This window comes from Corvus cornix, chromosome 4 (assembly GCF_000738735.6).
Source record: "Corvus cornix cornix isolate S_Up_H32 chromosome 4, ASM73873v5, whole genome shotgun sequence".
Taxonomy (NCBI): domain Eukaryota; kingdom Metazoa; phylum Chordata; class Aves; order Passeriformes; family Corvidae; genus Corvus; species Corvus cornix.
In genome coordinates, this window is record NC_046334.1 from 32,002,446 (window position 1) to 32,026,513 (window position 24,068).

General features: G+C 38.2%; 1 protein-coding gene across 4 annotated transcripts in view; it reads left to right on the forward strand.

Moving 5' to 3' along the window:
* PPP3CA (protein phosphatase 3 catalytic subunit alpha) overlaps positions 1-24,068 on the forward strand; it is a 176,859-nt gene that overhangs the window by 106,410 nt on the left and 46,381 nt on the right. For all 4 annotated transcript variants that reach the window (XM_039550611.1, XM_010411678.3, XM_010411680.3 and 1 more), the window contains exon 3: positions 19,588-19,712. In XM_039550611.1, coding sequence (XP_039406545.1) covers positions 19,588-19,712 — 125 coding nt within the window. The remainder of the gene's footprint in view (positions 1-19,587; positions 19,713-24,068) is intronic.

The window sequence follows — 24,068 nt, forward strand, 5'->3', positions numbered from 1 at the left end:
GGTGGCATACTTAGGGGGTTGAATTTCTGTTGTACAGAAAACTGTAGTATAAGCCTTTGGAGGCATATTAAAAGACTGGGTCAGTTGCGTTATTTTTATTTACTCTTGTGTCTGTTGGCAATATATATCCAGTGAAGGAACAATAGTGCTTTGTCAGCAGAAAATGAGCGGAGCCTGAACATCGTGTAAATCACCAATATTTGGCTCCTGCAACATGATTGAGTGGGCCCAGAAGTGGGCACTCTGCAAGTTGAGCAGGTGGGTAGTAGTGCTGGCATCCAAACCTCTATCCCATCACTTAAGAGTATTGAGCCTGCTGGGAAGAGGAGGCTGGGCTGGGGGGGGGGGTGGGGGGTGGGGGATAGGAGACCCTGTTGGGAATGTCCATCTGTTCTTCATGCTGATGAGGTTACGTGCCCGTAATTTCTTGGCTGGAGAAACTTGACTTATTAAATAAATTTTTTAAAAGCTTCTGTGACTAATAACAGCAGTTTGTGCCAGAAGAGGATGCTATCAATTTGGGAGTTAAAAAAAACAAAAACCAAGATGTCTTCGCTGTGGATCATTCAGCATCAAAGTGAATTTTTTTTACCCATTAAGATATTTTAACACTTTGGTATCTTATTCAAACTAATAATTGCATGTTTTGAGTATGCTAGTGCACATGTTCTTACAGCTGCTGTTCCCATGTGGGAAGAGCAGTGCTAGTAACACAGTCTCCCTCTGGGGTTATAAACCTTGCTATTACGTGTTGGGAGAATGAATTGCAAGGAGCTTATTTGAAGGAGGTACAGGTTGATTTCTACAAGTGAACTACGCTCTTTTTTTACTGTATCACCATGAGTCAGAAAGATGCAAAGTTTGTCAAAAGGTGGAAAGGTAGTCAGCTTTCTACAACCCATGAAGTAAATTACAGTTTCGGTATATAATTTGTGAAGTCAGTTCAGTAAGGGGAAAATAGAGGACAAATTCCAATATAAGATTGCTTACTATTAATTAGCAGTGATTATGAGTAATTAAGAGTAGTAAGAAGACGGGTACTGATATTTTTGAAGCATTTTTATTAGTTTTATGAGGTTTTCAAAGTCATTGCACATTTCTAGGGTCTGTCTTGAAAGTTATTTTCTCCTCTTATGACTCTCAGTATCATGAAGTCACAGGCACTTTCTTTACACTAATAGTGTGGAAGAAGAAATGTTTTCTTTGGTACTTATATTTTTTTTGTCATTTACAGTAGCCTGCCTAGTTCTCTGTTAGGAGTCATTAGGCAACATGCTGTCTTTTGTGATTTTTTTTGGATCTTGTAGCTTTTGTTTTGGAAAGCCAGCATAGCCTACCAAGTCCTCTTTATGAATTCAAGCAGAAGTTATTACATGAAGATTTGAATTAAGTCTTAGAAGTGAAACAGATATTGCTGAAATTCCTTTACACTTCTAGGGACATATAGTTAGGAAATATCAGGTGAGGAATAGGTCTTTTTGTTTATAGCTCTTGTTTGTTTTCTTTAATGTAGGAGTTTAGGTTAGTATAGAAAACTTGTGTTACGCTGTGTTTTGGCTTGATCCAGATCACGGAGAAACGTCAGTATCTGTTGCATCTGGTGAGTTAATAATTTTCTTTCCTGAGGAAGTACATGAGGAATACTCTTGAAGAATAAACTCTGCTGCAGCATACCATACAGTTATTGTACTTCTATGTAAGTGCAGTGAAACGAACGCCTCCAGTAACATGTGGAGGCATTTAATTATCAGAACCATTTGTTATTATTTGATTTGCTGTAAAGGAAAGTAGCAAGGAAAAAAAGCCAAAACCTTCCTGGGAAACCAAAAGCTTTTTAGATGTGTTTTGTGGTTGATGTTTCATGCTTGTTAACTCCAGGATTTGGTTTCAAAGCCCTTTTAATAGAAATGCTAATGGGATTCTTCTCCATCTTAGAGTATGCGATAAGAGATTTTATGTGGGAGAGCAACATGAGCTGCACAGGGCAACATACCATTCAGTAACCCTGTCCAGATTTCCATAGAGCTGGTGTTACTGGGATAGTATTTCATAAGACTGGGGGGAATGATTCCTCTCCAGTCATTTCTTATATGCTTGTTTGGGGCTTGTCAGTTTGCTGGCAGTCTGCTCTGGGAGCATGTGCTTAAACTTGTGCGTGTTCCCTAATAGCAAAAGTATGGATAGGCAAAACCAAAACATGCCCAATAACACACACTCGAGGTAGCTGCCTCCCTCACTTCTCACCAGTGAGTGAAAGCTCCCACCTGGAAACCTTTTTCTTCCTACCTGCTGTTGCAGTGATCTGCTGTAGAGAAACCAGGAGTCATTGGCTAAACAGGGTAGCACAGACACCTGCCCTGGTTTGATTGCAGAGTCCGGAGCTTCAGATGGGCCAATTTAACTTGTTTCTCGGGGAGATTCCCTATTACTGCTGGCCAGCTCCTGTTGATCTCTAATATGCTTGGATCCATTCATGGATTAGAGCATCTGAGAGGCACTGACAGGATAAAGGAGATGTGAGCAGGAGGAGCATGTTACCTCCTGTGAATCCTCCATCTAGTTGTACAGTCTCTTGGTCTGTCTTCAGTTTGTGACAGATCATCTTGGTTGGTACTTAATCCTATGTGGATTATGCCACTGATGATGTCAAATCTTTGCTTTAAGTTTACCATATGGGTCTTTCATTTCCTTTATTTCAAATCTATAAGATGATGTTTCTTCTAGTGTCTCAGGTCCTTCTGGGGGTTTTAGTCTTACCCAGTGTAATTGTTACTATTATAAGTTAAATAATAATGCTGTTCTAAAGCTATTGTGCTATACAGTAGGTTATATTTCAAGCTGTGAACTTCAGCTTTCTGAGCAAAAGCTGATTTAAGTGACTCTAGGCTTGGAGTTAGTGGATTTTTTTTCTCTTCCTTTTGCTGTCACCCTACCAAAGATAAACCCTTGAGATGAACAACTAAGGTGAAGGAAAATGATCTAATAACACTTGTTGGTAATTAGTTGTAAAAATAGGTAGTACTCTGGATGTTTTCCTTAATTCTTGTTCATGCCAAGGCATCTTGCCAACAGGTTTCATTTAGATTTAGTAATTTCTGGTTTACATTGTTTATTTTCAATTGGAAATGCTGTAAATCCTTTTCAAATAATGTGTTTGACTATCTGATGCATTCCCATGTAGTATTAACATCAGGCATGGTCTCTCTAAACCTAATACAGCAGGAACTGCTTCCCCCGGAGGTGCAGAGAAGCAGAATTAGGTTTGAATGGAAAAATCAAATAAAGCTGAATTGAAAGGAAAAAGAATTGGCGTGAGTTTCTGAAGAGAGGGCTGAGTGTATTGTATTGTAGGCTGTACACCTGCTCAATTTAGTGGCTAGTGTAAAAAGGGCTCCTCAGTGTAGCATGGTACCTACCCCCACATTATACTGACCTGCCCTTCACAATCCTTAAAAGTGAATTTGAAGTGCAGCCAGTAGATACTGCCTTACTTTATTGTAGAATAGCCACCTAACATTTGACAGCCATTTTGCATTGTGATTACTACACGTTGATTAACAGCACAGTGTCTTTCTGGAAGTATTTTTATTTTTTTAAGCAAGAAGTAAAGGAGATGTAGCTAGTTCTGGAAAGGAATACCACCTGCTGTAGGCCATCAGATGTTCTTCAGCAGTTCCTGAGTCTACTGGCCATCCATTCTGGTCCTTGCTCAGCCTGGCAGCACAAGGCAGGATAACCTGGCTCCACAGCAGTCGTTGCAGTGCCACAATGAACGTGTCACCTGTGATGCTGCAGTGTAAGTCCTGTGCAGGAAGGGATGCTGCCTTCATGATGAAGAGGCCTTGGTGCTGACTCTTACACAGGTGCTTGATTCATATCAAATCAGAGTCTGAGCTGATGCAGCTTTTCTTGGTAGATGAAGTGTGAAAATTACAGGACTTCAGCAGAGTTTAAAGGGTTGGAGATAAACTTCAATGCTGTTTTGCAGCCTCATATGCATTTTTTGTATGTTGATGGAGCTGCAGTTTTTCACCTTTTTTTCCTGATGGTTTTCAGTGGAAACAGCAACAAACTTCTCTTTTTGTTTTGTTTTCTGTTGAAATAAATATCTCTCTAATATTACAGTGGCGATGAGGGAGAATTTTTCTCTGGGATGCAAAATCTGTATATGACTCGTATATGGGTAGCATTAGACTGATGATTACAGAGGACCCATTTTCTGTAAAAAATGCCTTGAACAAAGCGTGAAACTTGATTCTGACTTTGAATATACACACTGGTTTTGTTTACTCATTCCTTTCAGAATGGCAGATTTTTTCTGGCTTACATCACTTAAAATGAAAATACAGTGGTAGATTATTAGATGACAGCTGTTGTCTCAAAATTCTATTCAGGACTTATTTTTTTTCTATCTGTACTTCATTTATTCTTGGCCTCTCAGTTAAGTATGAAGTTGTTACAGCATTGAGACTGGGAATCAATTCTGTGTGTCCCAGGTTTTGATGCAGTCCCAGTGTCAGGACAAGCAGGGGCCTAGAAAACTGTGCTCTCTTCCTTCTCTTCTGCTGTACCTCTGCTGTCTTTGTCCTGACATACTGAAAAATAGGGTGAAACAAAGCACTAGGGGAAGAGCAAAACTAAAGTAGGAAATCACAGTTCTAAAGCATATATTCAGAAGAATTTTAACACTGCGCCTATACTTTATTTCAAAAGTTTATAGATATGATCATATTGTTTTCCTTAGTGTTGCTCTTTCTGTAATTTCTTGTAAAGTCTTCATCTGTCAAACTGAACCCCTCAATGTCTCCATTCCTAAACAGGGCAATAAAAGACAGCTAAACTGTGATTAAATCAATATATTTTCCCTCTATTTGTATTTAGACACCCTTTGTATTTTGCTCAGGATACACATGGTCTTGGAAGAAAAATACAGCCTTTTTTGTTTCCTCTAGAATGCAGAAGATTACCATTCTTTTTGTAGAATGATCACTTTGTTTGTGAAGGGAGTTTGAGGAACAGGTAAAGTGACCTCTTGCAGCTTAGAAATTGCTCCTCTTAACACCTTGTGCTTTCTTCTTCTCTTGACACTCCATTTCTCTGGAATGTATCCGTCAGCAATTGCAAAATATGAATTTTCAGTTTCTAAAAGTTTAGTGGATTAATGTATTTTAAAAACCAAGATGCACTCTTAATATTAATTAGCTTTCTGTTTTTACAAATGCTAACAAAACAACTTCATGCTGGTTAGCAGGTCAAAAACTGTGTCAGCGGTCAGGAATGAATATTAGAGCCCTGTAGATAAAAATTACAAAACTAAAGTGAACATACAAGTAATAGAAATGGCCTTTTAAGTTTCCCAATAAACTCTTTTACTGTTGCCATTTGCTGCAGAGAAATACTTCTTGATTGCCCAGCACTAAAGTAGCAAAAGAGGCATGTGCTGGTTCTTCTGCTAAATTTTTGATTTGACAGAAAAGCCAGGTTTTGCAGCCTACAACCTGCTTGCATTGCCTCTAATTGAGTTTTAAATGTTGCAGTCTGTTTCCTGCTGTAATGATGATTTATATCTTTCTGGTTAGTGAGCTTAGATCATTAGAGCATCCATGTTCAAGGGCTGCCTTGAAAAGCGCAGCAGTGCTGCAGTCCAGTGAAAAATTATCTTAAATGATGGTTTTTTACCCTTTTACTTAAAAAGGAACTTCACAGAATACTGTTCTTGTAAGTGGCAAATAAAAACCTCTGTTAAAGACAGAACTTCAATATAGAAAAGTATTTTGGCTAGTCAGGTGTGAAATAATCCCACAAATCATTATTATGAATGATCTACAGAAAGATGACAGGGTTAGTCCAGTTCTTAATGACTCTATCTTGTACTGCTTTTTCAGGGGTATGAGACCCCTTTTGCATTTCACAACATCATTAAAGCAAAGCAAGAAAGACAACGATATTTACTAACTTTGAGTACCAAACCACAAAGAAAACAAGCAGTAAGTGTTTATTTTGGTATTTTGTTCTCTTTTGCAAGCATTCTCGGAGGTGGTTTTTTTCTGAAATGAAACAATAGTTTGTAAATGAGATCTATGTGACTCAGTTTGCAAATGGATATAGATTTTATTGTGAAAGGACTGCTAGAATGCTAATAAGTTTCTTGGGTATACACTGCCCACAAATTTATTTAAATTGCAAAAATTTTCTTCGTTAGTTGAGTTAGTTTTATATAAGAGAGCTATTTGTATTCAGTTATATACAATAAGCCTGCCAGGAACAATTCTGAGACAAGCAGTGCAGGAAGTATTAAGAATCATTGCTCCAATGCAAATCGCATCTGATCCATACTGTTATCCATGCTACTACTGATAGCTTGATAAGAATGTGCGGTTTAAATAGCATTAAATAGATTTTTTATGGTTTTGTTGCTGTTGTTTGTTGTTGGGTTTTTTGTTTGTTTTGTTGGTTTGGGGTTTTTTAGCAGAGATACAAATACCTATAGGAGAACTTTGTTGTAACAATTTTAAAAGGGGAAAAAAAAGGAGCAAACTGCTTTCTGGACTTGCGCTATTTGTGCCTGGTGGAGAAGCCTTGCTAGACTGCAGAAGTCTGATGTAGCTTTGTTCTTTCAATTCCCCTATTGCTGCTCTTTGTTTCTAAGAGTAGATCAATGAGAGGGGCTCAAAGAAAGTCCTGAGTCCTTTCCTTCTGAAGCTCAGGACTGGAAATTGTTCCTTGCTCAGCTTGGAAGGGACAGCTCAGACACTTCCAAAATTGGAGGAGGATCTTCTAGACCCTGCCCAGATCCTTGGATCCCCTGTAGTTGCATACTTGGTCAGTCCTCAATGGAAGAGATTACAGTAATGTTGTCTATGGCGAGTTTCTAATCCTTGATCCTCTAAGAGAAATTGTCAAAACATTTCCAGAGTTTTAGGTCTTTTCTATGTAGCAGTTTCAGTGAGCCTTTAATCAAAGCTGAAAAGGTATTTGAAATTAACAAAGATGACTTTTCTCATGTATTTAATACCTAAAATAGTCTTTTAGACTTTTATAATTCTTAAACAAAGGACTAACATTCATATGTCTGTTCTTTGGTGGAAAACCTCAAGTATTTCTTAGCTGTATGTGCATTCTTTTGAGGTAAGAGAATTATTTGTTGGGGAGGGTTTATTTTTTTCTTTTTATTGCAGAATTGTCTGTTGTCCGGGACAGCATGAAAAAGGAGAAAAATGGCTTGAAATCCTATTCTTTTCCACTTGCGTTATTTCATTACACATTCATCAGCTCTGCTTCCTGTGATGCATAGATATCCCTGCTTTGCTTGGTCACTAAAAAGACACACACACAATTATTTTCTTTTGTGGGTGATGATCTTCTAAAACCCAATTGCCTTACTTGTATGTTTTCTGAAGATAAAGTCCTGTCTTCACTGACTCATATTTATTTGTCACAATGATGTGTCTTCCTTTTTTTGTAAGAAGCTTCTGTTGATTTTGCTGCTTTTTTTTTTCTTTTATCACATGCTTTTCAGCTTTCTAGCAGTCTATTTATAGTAGACAGACTGTTGAAGGTCTTTATTGAATTTTCTCTACCAAGTTGAGTAGTAAATATTTCAATTTGAAATATAGATACACAAGAATATCATATAAAATTCTCAATGAAAATATAGGTTATAAAGCTTCTGTAGTACAAGAGAACTTTTGGATGCAATAAATACAGGTTTATGATCCAAGAGGTATTTTTTTTTTATTACTTAGCCAGATACAAGAGGCTAAAAAACAGACAGCCAAGCAATTTCTACAGTTTCAGTGAAGCACAGGCAAGCTCTAACAAACATACGAATACATTAGAATTGTATTGTTTTTATGTGCCTGAAAGGTTTCTGCCTTTAGGTCACTTCAAATAACCAGATTATTGCAGTCCAAAAGAGGAGCAAGCAGCCTGGAAAGTCCATGAAGTGCAAATAGCATATTTTTTTTCTTAGTACACATTTTTCACTTCACAGTAACAAATCCACAAGAGAACTATTTTCCGGAAATTGCTGGACTGTTGAGAGCCATGTTTGACCGATCCGTTGTACTAACCATTACAAAGGAGAAGCAGCAGCAGCAATCTGTGCCTCATAGAGGAATGTATAAAGAGAGCAAAAGATTTTGTTTCATTAAGTCAAGGCAGCGTCTTCTTGGGAATAAAGCTTCTTGCCTGTTTGCAAGCAAGGAATAGAATAGCTAGAAATATGCATAAAAAATAATATAAATGGCATCAGTACAGAAGATACCAGGTTCACTATTCTTCTTGTGTAAAAAAGATGGTTAGTTAAGCTAGTCATTATAAAAAACAAAGGGAATTAGACATTAATAAAGAAATGAATGAATAGGAAATCTGAGTGGACTCATTCCTTGGAGTGAAGGTCTATTGAACTGAAGTTGGAGTTACAATTTCTTTCAGGGTGCTGGAGTCCAAACTTTCTGTCTGATGGTATGTGGATGGTAGTAAGCAACAATGTAAAATTTAAGCATCTGTAAGTATCAATAGACCTATACAGCTTTATAAATCCAGGGTAGATGCAGACATGATTGCTTAAAGACACAATGGAGTCTTGTGTGTTGGCTGTTTTCCTCACCAATTACAGCAATTTTGTTGCAAGACAATTAGTATCATTGCTAGATTTACTACATTGCCTTGACTGTGTGGGGAAGTTGACACTCTTTATTTTGCTTTTGGGTTTTGAGGGGTTTTTTTGGTAATACTAACTTTTTTTCTTGTTTTAGTGGATGTTCAGCTTCCCATGATATTTCACCATTTTGGTTGATGGTTTCATTGTTCTAGTGAAGGACTCTGGTCAGAGAGACTCATGGAGCTGCCTTGATAAGGGTCTGTGGTTTTGAGCACTTCCTTGGGTTTTTGCTTGACTCTGCTTTGTCAGAGGTCAGGTTGTCACCAGCCTGCGTGGGGTGGAACCTCACAGCCTGTAAGAGGTAGTGGTGTTTCTCTCTGAAATTTAGTGGTAATGAGGAGTTACAACCACCAGACAGATTAATAAAATGCTAGATGAAGAATTTCACATAAAAAAGGTACTCTGTAACTGTGAGCATTTCCAACTGGTGGTGAAACATTTCACCAGGAATGTTTTCATGGTTGTCTTTTCCTACAGTTATGAGCTGAATTTAAAGCTGCAGGAACTGCATGCTAGAGAGAGACAAGGAGATAAATGCAATTGTTTTAATATCATGAAAAGGATTTTTTTTTCTTCTTCCATGAAAAAAATAAACTAATCTATGGCTGGTTTGGGGGTTAGTATTGTAGGACATTATAGTTGGAAAGAACATTTTCTGTAATGACTTAAACTGATAATATATTTGGTATTAGCCAAAAGCAGACAATGTTCTTTCCGAAAAGTGAGTCATTCTAGGGAGCAGGAGAGTTAAAGAGGAAAGTTCTTCTGAAATAAGGCCTTAACTTCTTCAATCCCTGCATAAACATAGTGTTGTGTTTAAAAAAAAAAAAAATCACCATTACCCAACTTGCATGGAATGGAAACAGGGAATGCTCATCTCTTATTGCCCCATTCAAGCATTATATTGTTGTGTGCTCTGATGGGATTGTGTTACATATAATTTGTATTATCTCTTTGGCTGGGGCTGATTCAAACAGCAGAGTTCTTTATCTTGCAAGTGCAAAGTGTAAGGTGTGGAGATCCTTGGATGGAGATACTGAATTCATATACACTTAAATCACATATCAAATGCCAAAGAAATCTTGTTTGACTGATAGACAGCATATTAAACACTCACCTCCCCTTGGAATGTCTGGTCTGTAATCATTAAAAATATATTTACTAACCGTATATTAGAAGCCTGAAAGGATACCATATTTGAGATTAGTGGTAGACTACAGACCAGAACAGTGCCATAAATGCCAAGTCAGTGTAACAGAATTTTTCTTCAGTTTTTTTCACCTGATACTTTCTTTGCAAGTTGGTGGCCTTTTCTTCTTACCTCTGTTTCTGAATAGCAGTACTCTCTTACCTCCCAGAACAATTTACTGCTTGTGATGTGGTTATTGGCTGTCTGCTGAAATAATACTTCTTTCCTGTCACTCCCTTCCTCTGACTTTTTTTTCCCCTCTTCAGCCAGACATTAGGAAAACAATTCTTAATATAGTGTGAGGGACTGGTTAGCTTGCTTGAGGAGCATAGTGCAAGAGCTAGCCCAAATCTGCCTGGCTGCCACCCCTGGTGCTACCCTGAGTCCTTTCTAACTTGCTTACACTCATTATGTGCCTAATAACAAGGTTATAGAAAGAAATATAATTAAGGCTATTCTGTTCATCAACATGACGTCTTTGTTTTCATAATCATCATTAAGTGATAGCAGTTTGTTTCTGGAACTAGGTATTCTTAAACGTGTCTTTTAACCCCAACCATTCTATGATTCATGTTGATTTAGGATCAGCATATGGATTTAACCACCTACTCAAGATCATGTTTATGTTTTCATCAAGAGGAAATCAATGTGGTCAGCTCCTCCTTGCACTGGCTCTCCTAACTAATTATCATGTGAGCTTTTACCAGGACAAAAAATTACTTTGGAGAGCTTTCTCTTGAAAGCACCTTCCTCAAAGGTTAAGCATTTTTCACCAGAATTAGATTTGCATAAGACTTTGATTATGGAATTTAGATTCTATAATTTCAAAAAGTCATTTTCTGTGTCTTAAACTAGAACTGGGGAAACTTGCACATTGCTTGCTTTCCTTTACCTTATACCCATATCCTATCACATGAACACCCATAGTACAGAAAGGTTGGATTAAAGTAATGGCTCAAGCCCACTAAGATGGGTGCAAAAACTGAGATTAAAGGTCAGTAGGTCTTCACTGCTGGTTCTTTTCATTCATGCCTCTGAATATAGCCCAAATGCTGCACTTCACTGAATTTCTTTAAGCTAATTGTGCTGGCTCTTCCAACTCAGGATGCATTCAAGTGTCCATGTTGACACTGATGGTAGCTAATTAAGAGCACAGGAATTTGAGAAATATTATTTGTATTTTCCCTTCTGTTTTTGGGAAATACAGAGTGCTATAGATCCAAAGGTAACAAAGAAATATGTTTTTTTGTGACAAGCAGATGTTTGTTTTCCACTGATAAGACAAATCATTGCACTGAAGGAAGGAGGATGCTCTTTGTAATAGAGTGTTGCTTCTGATTCTTAATAAAACACTTAGTGGGGGTGGCATAAAGCATCAAGTACGGCTGTGATGGCACAGAATGAGGAAACTGTGACAACAAATGTTATCCCCAGGTGAAAATGGAAAACCTATGTTATCAGCCAACATGAAGTTTTTGTGATTGGGTGTTTAGATACTAGGCATTCATATACTGAAGCTTGACATGCTAATACTGCTACCTGTAAAATCTTGTAAGTTTTTGGGTACTTGGAAGGTAATTGGATTGCAGTCTGTGATGGTAACACCGCTCTGAAATTCTGCAGTAAGAAGAGCAAACAAGGATACTATCCGTCAAGCCCCTGTAAATAACTGAGGCTTTCTTTGGGCTTTATATAACTATCACTGTATCCATGTAATACTAGTGCCTGTGTTTTAACTTTACTGGGGCTGGGTTTTATGAGAGAAATACTGACTGTAGAGAAACCTGTCCCTAAGAGCTGAATTAAATTATCAACAAAAAAAATTATCCTGTTATTTCAGCTTCTCCTCTTCAAAAGCCCTTTTTTCATTTTGCATTGTTTCACCTTCCCTAAATTTCATTTGGAGCATTGTGTTTAAAGCCAGGCTGTGCCTACTTTTTCTGCAGGATCTACCTTCCTCCTTGAAAGGGCTGTCTGCTTCTGGTGTACTGAATTCGATGCAGCATTATAAAGATGCATTGTTCCCTCTCAGGCTATCCCTGCCTTCCTACTGACTGAACCTGTAACCTTATAAACTGTTAAAATTCCTTGGGCCTTTGTTTTTGTACATCTGTAAAACTGAGGATAAGAGAGTTTTCCTATTGCTATAAATAACCTTGATCACAGGATATGAGCTGGAAATCCTGACCCAAACACCAATCAAGCACTTTCCTCACAAGTAATCCTTCTGATGGGGTTATTTGTGGAATGTGCCTTGCTCCCTGATGCTAAGAGTGCATTAACAGGAGATAATGACAGTATGCTTGCTTTTACATTTGGTAAGGAGGATGCTCAGGGGCAGTGCTGACCGTGGGAGGGTGGCAGGGGAAGAGCTGGTTGTTTCCTGGATGGGTATGGGAAGGAATACTGTTTTAGTCCTGTCACGTTTTATTTCTCCCTCTGTGACCTAATTCAGCACCTTCTGGTATATGTGATGAAAGCAGCTACCTCTGTTGATCTTGGAAAAAAAGATCTGTAAAATATTCACTAGATTACCATCCCCTTTCTACTACCTCTCTGTTATGTGGCTTTGACCTGGAATTGAAAATTTTCATTTGGCACCTCACTGCTATAATACCAACTTACTCTTCTGAAAAATTCAGCTGGGGTAGGGTCATGGAGAGAAGGGATTTTTCTCTGCCAGTGTAGGTTTTGCATTACTTGGTAGAGCCTGTTTCCTGAGTCTTGTTTCCGGTATTTTCTATATACACAAAGGCACTCCTCTGCTTGCTAGGCTTATGTACCTGGTTTTTATTTTGTTTCGAGACACTGCAAATAATATTGTGATGTGAAAAGTAATATTGTAGAGCTATTTTTAAAATCTTTGTGCTGAAGGTATTTTTCTAGGCTTAGCATTTTGAAGGGCTTCTGCCACATGGGTTAGGGTTTGGGGTTTTTTTTGCTTCCTTCTTGACCAGAGAATATTAATGACTGTTGTCCTGAAGGTCTTTTCTGATGTGATGTTTTCCCTTCTCTACTCTTTTTCACTCTGCCTCTTCAAATCAAGTGTCATTAATTTGTTCTAGCCTTCAGGGGATGGTGGGAGAAAACTGACTCCTATTAGAAGGAGTGAGCGTGGGTGATCTTTACAGACACTAGAGTTGCAAGTGTTGGCAGAGCAGAACACGGTATAATGTCCTCATGTGTTGCACAGAAAACAGATTTTCCCAAGATGCTCTTTGCCTTTTTTTTTTCCCTCTATGCAAAGAAGGAAAGTCAAATTACATTGGCAAATGTGGCCTTGATGCTTAATTTGTGGTTTCTTTTGCTGTACCTGTATGGTTAATGGTTTCTGGTTTTATCTTTGGTGAACCAGGCCTCTTTATGAAAATACGTAATTGCAGTTTTTTGTTAATGCCAGTTCACTCTGGTAGTATAAACTCATCAATTTGCATGCAATGATTGAAGGGAAAAGATAGATGAAAGCCTATTATAATCACGTTAGATAACCAGATATGAATATGAATGAGATCATGCTTCTTTTGGAAATAGAGCTGTGTTGTTCAATAGACTTCGTATAACAAACATTTATATTAAAGCCCATTATGTTGATTCTTATAGTTGTTTTCTTAGGGCAAGTTACTTAGTGAGCTGTCTACATGATTCTGACCTTAATTTAAGTAAGTAATGAAGTCTGCAAGTTCTTTAAACGTCTCACAAACAGGAACAGAAATGCATGGCAATGAAACAGTAGTGTGTGTGACTTAACCAACCACAAACCTTGTGTCTTGAGCTGTCCTTTAGTGAGCAGAGGCAAATAAAAACTTCTGCAGTTTCATCTTTTATTTTGTACTTCTTCCTTCTTGTTCTCCAGGAAATAAGGAAGAAAATTGCTCTTTATTTAGTGATTAAAAAAAAAAAAAAATAGTGGAATAAAGCTGTGGCATTCTGAACATTTCATATTGCTATGGCAATACATAATGTTCCTCGGGTACACGCTTGCATACAAAGCTCATTCAAGCGGTAAGATTGTGTAATTGAAGACATGTGACCCTTATATGTGACTTCGTTACTAAATTTTGAGGAAAATCAGAGCCTTCTGGTTAGTAGTTGAACCCTTCAAAAACAAGTAGTAGTTTTCCTTGAAGCACCTGAGAATTTCATGCATATAGCTCTTGTAGTTGTTTTCCCTCGTATTTATAAGTTTTCTGAGGAAGCCCAGTCTTTGATGACTCAGCTACAGAAGTTGGTCCAGTTGATTTTGCTTTGCCTTTGTCCACTGTAAGTACTCCTTCCTCACTTGGCTTCTTCACTTAGCCTTTTGTAACTTTGCATTGCTTCAAACTGCTTGCCCGGAGAAATGTTTAGGACATACTTCTCATTGGACATGCAGCCTCTTTACCATCTTACTTTGTAAATCTGTACAAATGACCAGCCACAAGTCTGCTTAGACACGTGCAGGTTTACATCGTGCAATCATTTCTTTGTCTGTCAGGCTTTTTAAGTACGAGGTGTCTTTGAAAAGCAGTAAGCTCTTGGAAGCATGTGCTCACTAATGGAATGGTAAGCTACTAAATGCTTCCAAAACATTATACAAAGCAGCTTCCTTTGGGATTTGCAGTCTGCATTCTGCAGTGTAACTCAATAGGGTGTTTTTCTCCCTTAGGTTTTTTAATATTGTGTGCTGCTTTGCTCAAGCAGTCTTTTGGAACTCAGTGCAAAAACATCCCTAGCTCAGTGAATGTAAAGAACAAGTTGTCAAGTGATGGATATTATTCCCTACACAGTGGTTTAAAAGATGTCTTTGCTTGATTGTTGTTAATTGTCATACATGTATGAGTTTGCAAAGGTTGCTTCTGGAGCTGGTGATAGTGTAGCATATCTGCTCCTAATACCTGCTGGTATTTGAAGACAGCAATATAATCTTGCGATACATTGAATGAAAATTCAGTTGAAACTGTAATTGTATTTTACTATCAGACTATAATGTAACACCAATTAAGTATATACCTGATAAATGAGAAAATAAGTGCGGCATATCCAAACTGTTGCAGATAGAAAATTTTTGAATTGACACTGTTTAGTGTGCTGTGAATATAAATTTTGTTCTTAATATCCATTTGGAGTGGGAAGCCATACAGAATAATCTTTGGACTGAGTTTGTATGTAGTGAAGAGCATTTAGTTATCCGAAGGAAGGTATGTGAAGAGCATTCACAGACTTTTTATTTGTGCCAATAGACACTGCACTCTAAATCACTGTTTTACCGCTTTGTCGTCTATAAATAAACTGGCAAACACACTGCTCAGCTTTGAATTTCCTTCACTGTTAGTACCTCTTGAAATCAGTGGTTCCTGTTTCAGTATTGCTTCTTCCTTTGACATAAAGAGAAATCCTCGCAGTGAAGCCATCAGAAACATAATTTAATTTGTATTAGGATGACAAAAATACTTCTTCTGTGTCTCCCCCATGTCCAGTTTCTATTTTTGTTACAAAATGGTATTTTATAGACAGTTAAAGTAGAAAAAACCTGCTGCTATAGGTTAAGTAGTAGATCAAAGTACCATCATAACAAGTAGAAAAAGCTGCTCAGAAACATGATTTCTCAGGAATCGCAAGGGCAGTCCTGGGAACTTGAATCTTGTGAAGGGGGCCTATGTCTTCCCTGAAAACTTCCTCAATGGAGATAAATTTCTAAGGAGTCCACAAACAATTAGTGTTTCTCAAACTCTCTGATTGTAGCAACAGTTAATTTGTTGGAGATCAGGCTATTAGTTTCAAATAACTTTAAAATTTCTTTACATTTGAAACATTTCTTGTGTGTTGTGCCATGCTGGAGCTTGCTGCCTTGAGAGTTTAGGTAGGGTGTCGACAGGCTCAGAGAGACAAATTCTTAAGCAACAAATTCAGTGCCTGAACTGATCCCTGGAAATAGTAAGCGAGTAGAAAAAGTTGCCCAGCTGGCAATTTCAGGGTACAAAGGAAGTTGTAAAGCACTGTGTAAATTCAGCAGCACTGTCTTTTCAGGGGAGAAAAAATTGCTGTCAGATTACTTTGTTATTATAAATTAATGAGTGTAAAAAGGCTGTGACTTGACGGCACTTTCGGGAAATCAGTAATTTTGGAAAGCATGTGAATTCCTCCTCTGTTGGTTTTTTTTTTTTTTCCTTTTTTTTTTTTGTATGAATGCAGCTGCTTTTAATGTTAATCCTGTGCACATAGGAACCATACTTTATGTTCCCTGTGTTCATAGTTGAAATCCATAAGTACCTTGATCCTGGAGATCTTCATTAAAAATGGAATTTCCTGCTTCACTGTGATGTGGATTTTTTTGTTATTATTTGATGAAAAAATGTTCATACCTCTTTGCATGTGTTGTTTAATATCAAGAGCTCCAGTACTAAAAGAGGGTCTGTGCAGCTGTAAGGAAACAGGATGTGTCTGGCAAAATTGACTGGAACAACAGATTCAATGCTAATGCTTGTGAAAGAGTAAACCTGAATGTAGAATAACTAGTGTGCTTTTAATTATTTTTTTCCTGTAACAAGAAGGAGGAAGTTAGTGGACTTAGCAGTGTGGAGTGGATATGGAACTTCTCCTGTGCACTCTTGGTGGGATGGTGCTGCAAGTTCTTTGTTACTGATATGAAGCTGCAACATGGCATGAAGACTATGACAGTTATTGGCTGGTGGATGTTTCTGCCTTTATGAATGGAAATATAATGCTGGATCTCTTTTGCCTCCACCTAATGAAAGATAAAGCCCTGATTCAACTGCCTGGGAAATCTTCCAGATCTGAGATTCATAGGAATTTAGAGTTGGAAAAGAAAGGTAGCAGAACTATAGCTTTAGAAGCAGTTGCAGTTCTTTTCAAACTATAAATGGAGCATAGTACTGTATGCATGCAAAGTTGCCCCTTTAATTCATTTGTAAATCAGGCTATTCATCAGAATCTGAGTACATGGATTTTACATTGCAAGGACATTTCAAGCCTATACATGCAAACCTGGAAAGTGTAAAGTCTGTAAGGTATACCATCCTTTTCCAGGCAAAATACTAATTGGATTAACTGTATGTAACATTGTAGTTTTCCAGTAGGAACTCTGGGATTTGACCATAATAAATTAAACCTCAATGCTAACTCTTTATTTTGAGCATCTTCCTCCCTCTGCTTTTACCTGCTGATTTTAAGCTTCTCTTTTGGAACTACTTTAATTGACAAGGTTAGTTTTAGCACTGGGCTTTTCAGCTTTCCATCTTTCGGGGGGTTTGTTTTGTTTTGTTCTTCCTGGATATCTATTGCTAAGTCTAAAAGAAGTAGGCTGCTCTGTGCAAAGTGCCTAGAATATCCATCAAGTACCCATTTTCAAGACCAATTCAGACTTTTGCCACTTGTGGGATTGCAGAGCTTTGCACTTTTTATTTCTGTCCTGTTCACTGATTTGCTCATTGTTTTTCTAACTTGTGACAAATTCAGGGACATGCAGCTCCTTGCAGAAAGCTTTCTAACCTTTCTGGTTTCTCTGTAATGGCTTCAGTGTATTTTCCTGTTTATGTCTGCATACCAAAAGAAAAAAAAAAGTCTAGTTTCTTTGTGCTTTAAGTGAAAGTAAAAATGTTAAATCCATTTTAAAATCTTTCAGTCTTGTTCAACTTCAGGTTTTTGCAGTTGGAGCAAATGGGGGCGGGCGATAATTGGTAGAGCTGTACAGTTATGTAACTAAAAGCTTTTCTGCTGGAAGTTAGGAGAGCAGATTGCCTGGCCATCAAATCGCAACACGTGTTTTTAACTTCCCACAGTGTCCATGCAGAGGAGTACAGTCAAGAAGTGTATATTGGTTTGGTAGATTAATGTGTTCAAATAAAGATGTTACAAAAAATTTTTCTTTGGGGTACAAACATTTTTTTTAGAGAAACAGTGGTGGTATTATACCACTTGGGGATTTAAATAGTATTTATTTTTCATAATTAATGGAAGATCTTATTCTTAGGTTGAAATTGTAACGCTTGATGGCTTTTAGCATGAAAGTTGTCATCTAAAACTCAGTGGGGAATCAACTAGTAAAAAGATTATATGGTGTATCACAGTGGTGATAAGATAAAATATGCTATTTTATGGGGAAAATATCATGTTACTATCACAGAAGAATGGTCAGCTAGCCAGCAATCATGAATTGTGTCACCACTTTCATAAAAATATTCATGAAAGCAGTGACTAAGGTATCAGTGGGTTTTTTCTGTACCAAGAGGGTGGGTGAGTGGTGGGTTTAATTTGGATGGGGGTTCTTTCTGGCTTTTGTATTTAGTTTTTTTGATAGAATGACACTATATGGATCTTATTATTAGTGTATACATTCAGGGAAAAGCGATACACATATAAAACTATAATGTGAACTGGACTGAGATGAAAGACAATCGCGTATGAGCACTTTGCACTGCGAGTTTGTTGGACTTGGTGTTGCAGCTGCTGTATATAGTCCCTTTGTATCTATCTGAAGTTGTGACTTCAGCTTCTCCATGGCATCTTGACAAATGTGAGGTTTGCTTATCTGTGGTGGAACAAGACTGTTACCTGAAAGAGAGTATCTGAGTTCTACTTAAGGTGGGCTGCTGCTGCGAGACAAGGCCCATCTTGGACTCTTGGTTTTATTCAGTAACTTCAAAATCACCCTTACAGTGTGAAAATCTTGTTTGTTTGTTTGTTTTTTGGGTCACTGAAGGGAAAACCAGTCTAAACTGATCTCAGTACCAGTCAGGGCTGTTAACATCACCTTTGTTAAGGATCATTGCCATAAAAACTCTGGCCTTGACCCTAAATGGGATGTGCATGGGGGAAGTTTTCTCTTGAGCAGAGGAAACAAAGTAAGGCAAAACTAAGCAGATTTTGACACTGCACTCTTAGTTAGGCATCCATGGGGTTCTCCAAAAGCGTTCCTTCCTGCAAGTGCTTGAAATCACCCCACCAGGGAGCTTGCAGTTTCACAAGAGGGCAGAGTCAAACTCTTGCCCCTAAGGCCCAGTCAGAGACATCCTGGCTTAGCCCAGGCTGCGTGTCAATTGTGCTTGGTCTGTCACATTTACTGGGGCTGCTCTTTCTAGGGAAACAGTCTGTTAGATTGACTTCATTGCAATGAAGTTGAACAAATCATAATTATGGGAGGTTAAATAAAGGGGTAGAGGTTAAAGCATGGAACACCATTGTCCTCTTGTGTAAGGCATGGTTTGGGAAAGCAAGCAGGATGTTTTTCCATTCAGAAACCAGAAGTCGGAAATGTGTTGGTTTAACCAGGCGTACACAGGACAGGTATGCTTTGCATTTTATGGGAAGGCTATTGCTGTTCCTCTGGGTTTAAGACTAGGAAGAATAGAGGAGTAATTTTAAAAGAAAGAGTAACCTTGCCTTGGTCATGTTCTCTTTTTCAGGGTAGCTTTGGTTTGTCTTACTGCTGTTGCCAGTATTGTGAGCTTTGGTGGCGGTACCAGGAATGGACAGATACCTATAAAAATAATTATAGACCAGATGTACCTGATGGCTCTCCCTTAGTTATTTGGTAGTGTTTTGCACACACATATATGGATGTACATCATAGAAAACAGCTTCTGCTGGGCCAGCTGCCAGTCCTCAACCACTGTTTAACTAGTGAATGATACACAGAATTGTCATAACATGTCTTGTAACACAGTGACTTTGGATTGTGTGTGCCTAAGATGATTTTTGCATGGTGAATCTAAATATTGCTCTTCTTCTCTTCTAGTTTGTGGAGACATCCATGGTCAGTTCTTTGACTTGATGAAACTGTTTGAAGTGGGAGGTTCTCCTGCCAACACGCGGTACCTCTTCCTGGGGGACTATGTGGACAGAGGGTACTTCAGCATTGAAGTAAGTTTCTAATTTCTGGGTTTGGGTGCAAAACTGCTTGCAGCATGCTATGTATATTTACCATCATATCTTAACTAGTTCAGGAATACTGAGGCTCTTCACAGATACCATGTTGATGTTGCTGGTGTTTTTTTTATAAAGATTGCTTGGAATCCAGCCAAATCCCACTATATCTGTGCTGGAAAGCTGACACAGAATGGTGCTAACTAGTGGCCATCTAAATATAGCACAGAAGGCATCGTGCTCTGCAGCTTGCGAAAGCTGAACAGCCTGAGTAGACTTTAGCTATTAGAAGAGACATAACAGAAAAAAATAAACCCATGACCCATAGTTTAGTTTGACTTCTAGGTTTATTTGATCTGAGTTTCCTGGATGTGAAATTTTAGGAGAATGGCAGGACTAGATGAGAGGTAAATGGGACAAAAAGCCAGCACACAGCATGCTGTGCTGGAGAGAATGAGTAAATTCTATTTAGATATGGCATGCAGGAGTGCATGGTCTCTGGCTTTTGATGCAGCACTTGAATCCACAGAGAAGTGATGCACGAGTGCGCTGTTGGTGGTGCTGAGATCTGGTGTAGTCTCCAGGTCAGGCTGTAGAATGTGGAGGTCAAATGGCATCTTTAGCTGGCTGGTGAAAAAAACAGTATGCTGTGCAACCTGCCAACTTCGACTAGAAGTGAGTCAAATACCAAGCCCAAATCTGCTGTTCCAGTGCTCATAAAGCAAACTAGATTTTTTTCTTCTGTCCTGTGTTACTGTTTGATTTTACAAAGTGACAAGATGAAATGCACCACTATTGAATAAAACTGGATGTGGATTTGTTTGTCTAGGTTATAGTTGATCCAGTCATTGAACAGTCAATCAGAAACCCTTGCAGCAGCTCTTGAGCTACAGCTTGACTGTTTCTGTGAAAAGTTCACACTTGAACTCCAAGTCAGGGCAGAATGCCCATTACCTGTTGGAAGCAGTATAGATCCTATTGACTAGATCAGATGGCATCATGTGAGAACACATAACACTGCTGTTTCATTCTACATCCCACATTGAAGTACACTGTTGCCATATTGGTATAAAAGTATATAAGGCCAAGCAGCTGAGTTGTTTATGTGTTTGGAAAATGGATCAGTGCGTTATCTTGTCAGTGTTATGCTTATACTATGAAGTTTCTGAAAAATCAGGTTCAGTAAAACTACTTTTGCTTTATTAGTTCATTTTAAAACTTAATTTCAAGTGTTAACAGAATCTTTTGGCACATTTTACAAATAGAAATATGCTATTCCAAGTACAGATGCTCTAAAAACTTAAGAATTGCGAGGTTCTTTCGCCCACCTGCTAAAAATCAATATAGCCAGGATTTAGTCTCATACTGAAGTCAGCACTTTGATCATTTTTTTTTTGAGCTTGAGTTCACGATTTTCTTGAGAACTGATCCACAGTGAGCTGTGAGCTAAATCATTGCTGTGGATTACCATGCCGGATTGTTTGGAAGACTGGGAAGGGGGAGCAGGGGGAACTTCACAGACTTAAACCATTGTGCAGCTCTGTCTTGAACTAACATTTTTGAGTTGTGATAACCTCATTTGTATCTCCTGTAGTCTTCAATTGAGACAAGATGTGTCTGGAAGAGGAAAGTTTTGTCTTGACTTCTATGTATGTAGGCTTATAATAAAAGAAATATAACAAATGGATTTGCTACAGCTTTCAAGTGCATCTCTGACAGTTTACCCAAATCTGTTCAGGGCTATTACCAATTAAAGAAATAGCAAGCCATAGAAAACAAAGAAAATTGCTTATGTGTAGGGAATAGTCCCCTTAAAAGCTCTCATTTAGCAACCTGTGCATACATACTAAGCAAATTGTATTCTGAATTCACTTTTTCCGTTCAGGAACACTCCTTTTTCACTGGAAGCAGTATTGGCTTCTGCCAGCACCAAGGAAATACCTCAGCTGTCACTTTTATATTATTTTGTTTGTATGTAAGGTTCTCAAATCACTGCTTTTTTTTTTTTTTTGGTCACATAACTTATTTTCCCCACCTGTCACCTTGATTAAAGAATGCCTTTGAAAGGGAAGGTAAGTTTCTGTTACGTAAGTGTATTTGGATGTAGAGCTGTGCATTCAGGCATGAACTCAGCACAATAAGTAGTGACAAGGAAAGGAAAATTGTGAAGAATGCAACTTGGCATTTAGAGGGGGAGGATGTTTTTGGTGGAGAAGGGAACCTGAGTACATAGATCAGGCACCAACTCTTGTTGGTACTTTGTGCTGGGGAGGTCATGCTGGTAAACAGCCCTAGCCTCAGCTCATACCATGTCAATCACATACTGAGCTTTAGTCCATCAATCTGCTGGCTCCCCTTTCTGCTATGGAGACATGAGACTATTGCAGTTCTGGGGTCTTTCCAAAGGAATTAAGTAGCCTGGTCCAAGATACTAATCATGAGTAATAGAAGCTTTAAAAAAAATTCCCCTTGAGTGTCATGTGATCTCTAGTGTAAAAGTGACACCATTGAGCTTAGACCGAGCTGAGTTCTGATAGTGGGCGAGATAATCCTTCTCTGTGGGCTGCAAAGCATTTGGGATTCTTCTGGATGAAAGGTACTACATAATGCCAGCTATTATCATTAAGAACAGAGAAAGAAATTGCATAAGGTAGGTGGAAGGCATTTGATAATTCAGAGGGGAAAAGACAAAAGTATTTGTATAAGGCACTCAGCAGAAATGTCAGTCCTTGCCCTATGGAGCTTTTGATCCAAGGGCTCAATTCTTCGTGTGCATGCTCCATTTTTACTGGTTAGCTTCACTGCTTGAAGGGGGTGCGTGTTTTGTGTCTCTTCTATTAGTTCTAAGCAACAAGCCAAAGGATGAGAGACTGATAGAGAGCTTAGAACAGGCAAAATTTAAAAATGTCTAATTGTAGGTAGAATGAGACGAGGTTTCTTGCCACAGACGGAGTCTTTATTCCGTATCTGTGTTCTCTTTTCCATTTGACCTTTTGGCAGAGCCTTGGCATTTATTCACTTAAAATAACAAATTTCTGCAATTTAATATGGTGCATTTGTTTCCTTGGCTATATAACTGATAACATTTCCCTCTTGTGCTTGTGCACTGTTCCAGGGGTTTGACTCCAGAGGAGAAGAAACCCTTTGGTTTTCACTTTCAAACAAGTTTTATGGTCATGGAGAGTAGAAACCCAAATGATCAAAACAGAGGGCTGTTTTTATATCTAAAGAATAGTTAGAGCATAAGTGGTTCTGCAGGAATAGGTTGTAAGGGAGAATGACTAATCTCTTTACCTGAGTCTGAAAACACTTTTTTGAAAGGCAGACAAATGCTCTGCAGTGTAGGGAGGAGTGTACATGTAGACTGTATTTTCATCACAGTCTTAGAAAAATTACAGAGTAAATACCAACTATAATGCATTAATAATAATATGTAAACCAACTGTTGGAATTATTTTCTTGCTCAATCCCATATAACAGCATACTGGCTTATATGTCAGTTGACCATCATAAGGTATATAGTGATCATTTTTGACAGAGGAAAGAGTTAAAATACGGAGAATTAAACCAATGTTCAAAACTAACAAAACTGGAGTTACGTTTTAAGATTCAAAACATGCATACGCTTCCCTTCCTGAATGCAAAGACTGAAATTGCAGATGGTGAAACTTTTTATGGTATTTCCAGCAAGAACAAAGTGAGATATTTGGAGTGAGGTCTGGAATTTGACTGCTGGACCTTGCACCAATTAAAAAAGCATCGGGCAGTCGAGATGCTTCTTAACTCAGGGAACTGTTGGAAATTACTTGGTCTCTTTAATGAAAACAATTATATATAAATATATTAATGTTAGTAAACTGTGGGGGAAGTTAGTGCTGGTGAAGTTGAGTGTTCATTATCTCTCAAGTCTCTGTGAAGATTTGAGGACTTCATCGGAAGAATAAACACCTTTCTGCATCCTCTATTACTGTAGTATGTTAATGTTTTCCAGTAAACAGCTTGATTTAAAATAGTTTGGGCTTGTCAGGAATAGTTCACCAGTGAAGTCAATAGTTTTTTCAGTTCTTTTTAAGCAAAGAAAATCCTAGGACTTTAATTATCCTGAATTTCCTTGCCCTTTTCTTTTATAGACCAGTAGCAAATATCTTGCTTCATAGCAACAATTTGTGTCTTGTGAGAACTTTTTTTGTATGGCAGTGCTCCTCAGAGCTGTGAATATTCAGTAACTCAGCAAATTCAGATTTTTTTAATATATATTAGATTCCCAGACTGGCACATCTGTTTGTGTCAGGGCTGTCCTTGCAGCTTGACTGGTCCTGTGCCAGCTGTTCCCAGTGTGAGTCCCCAGCATGC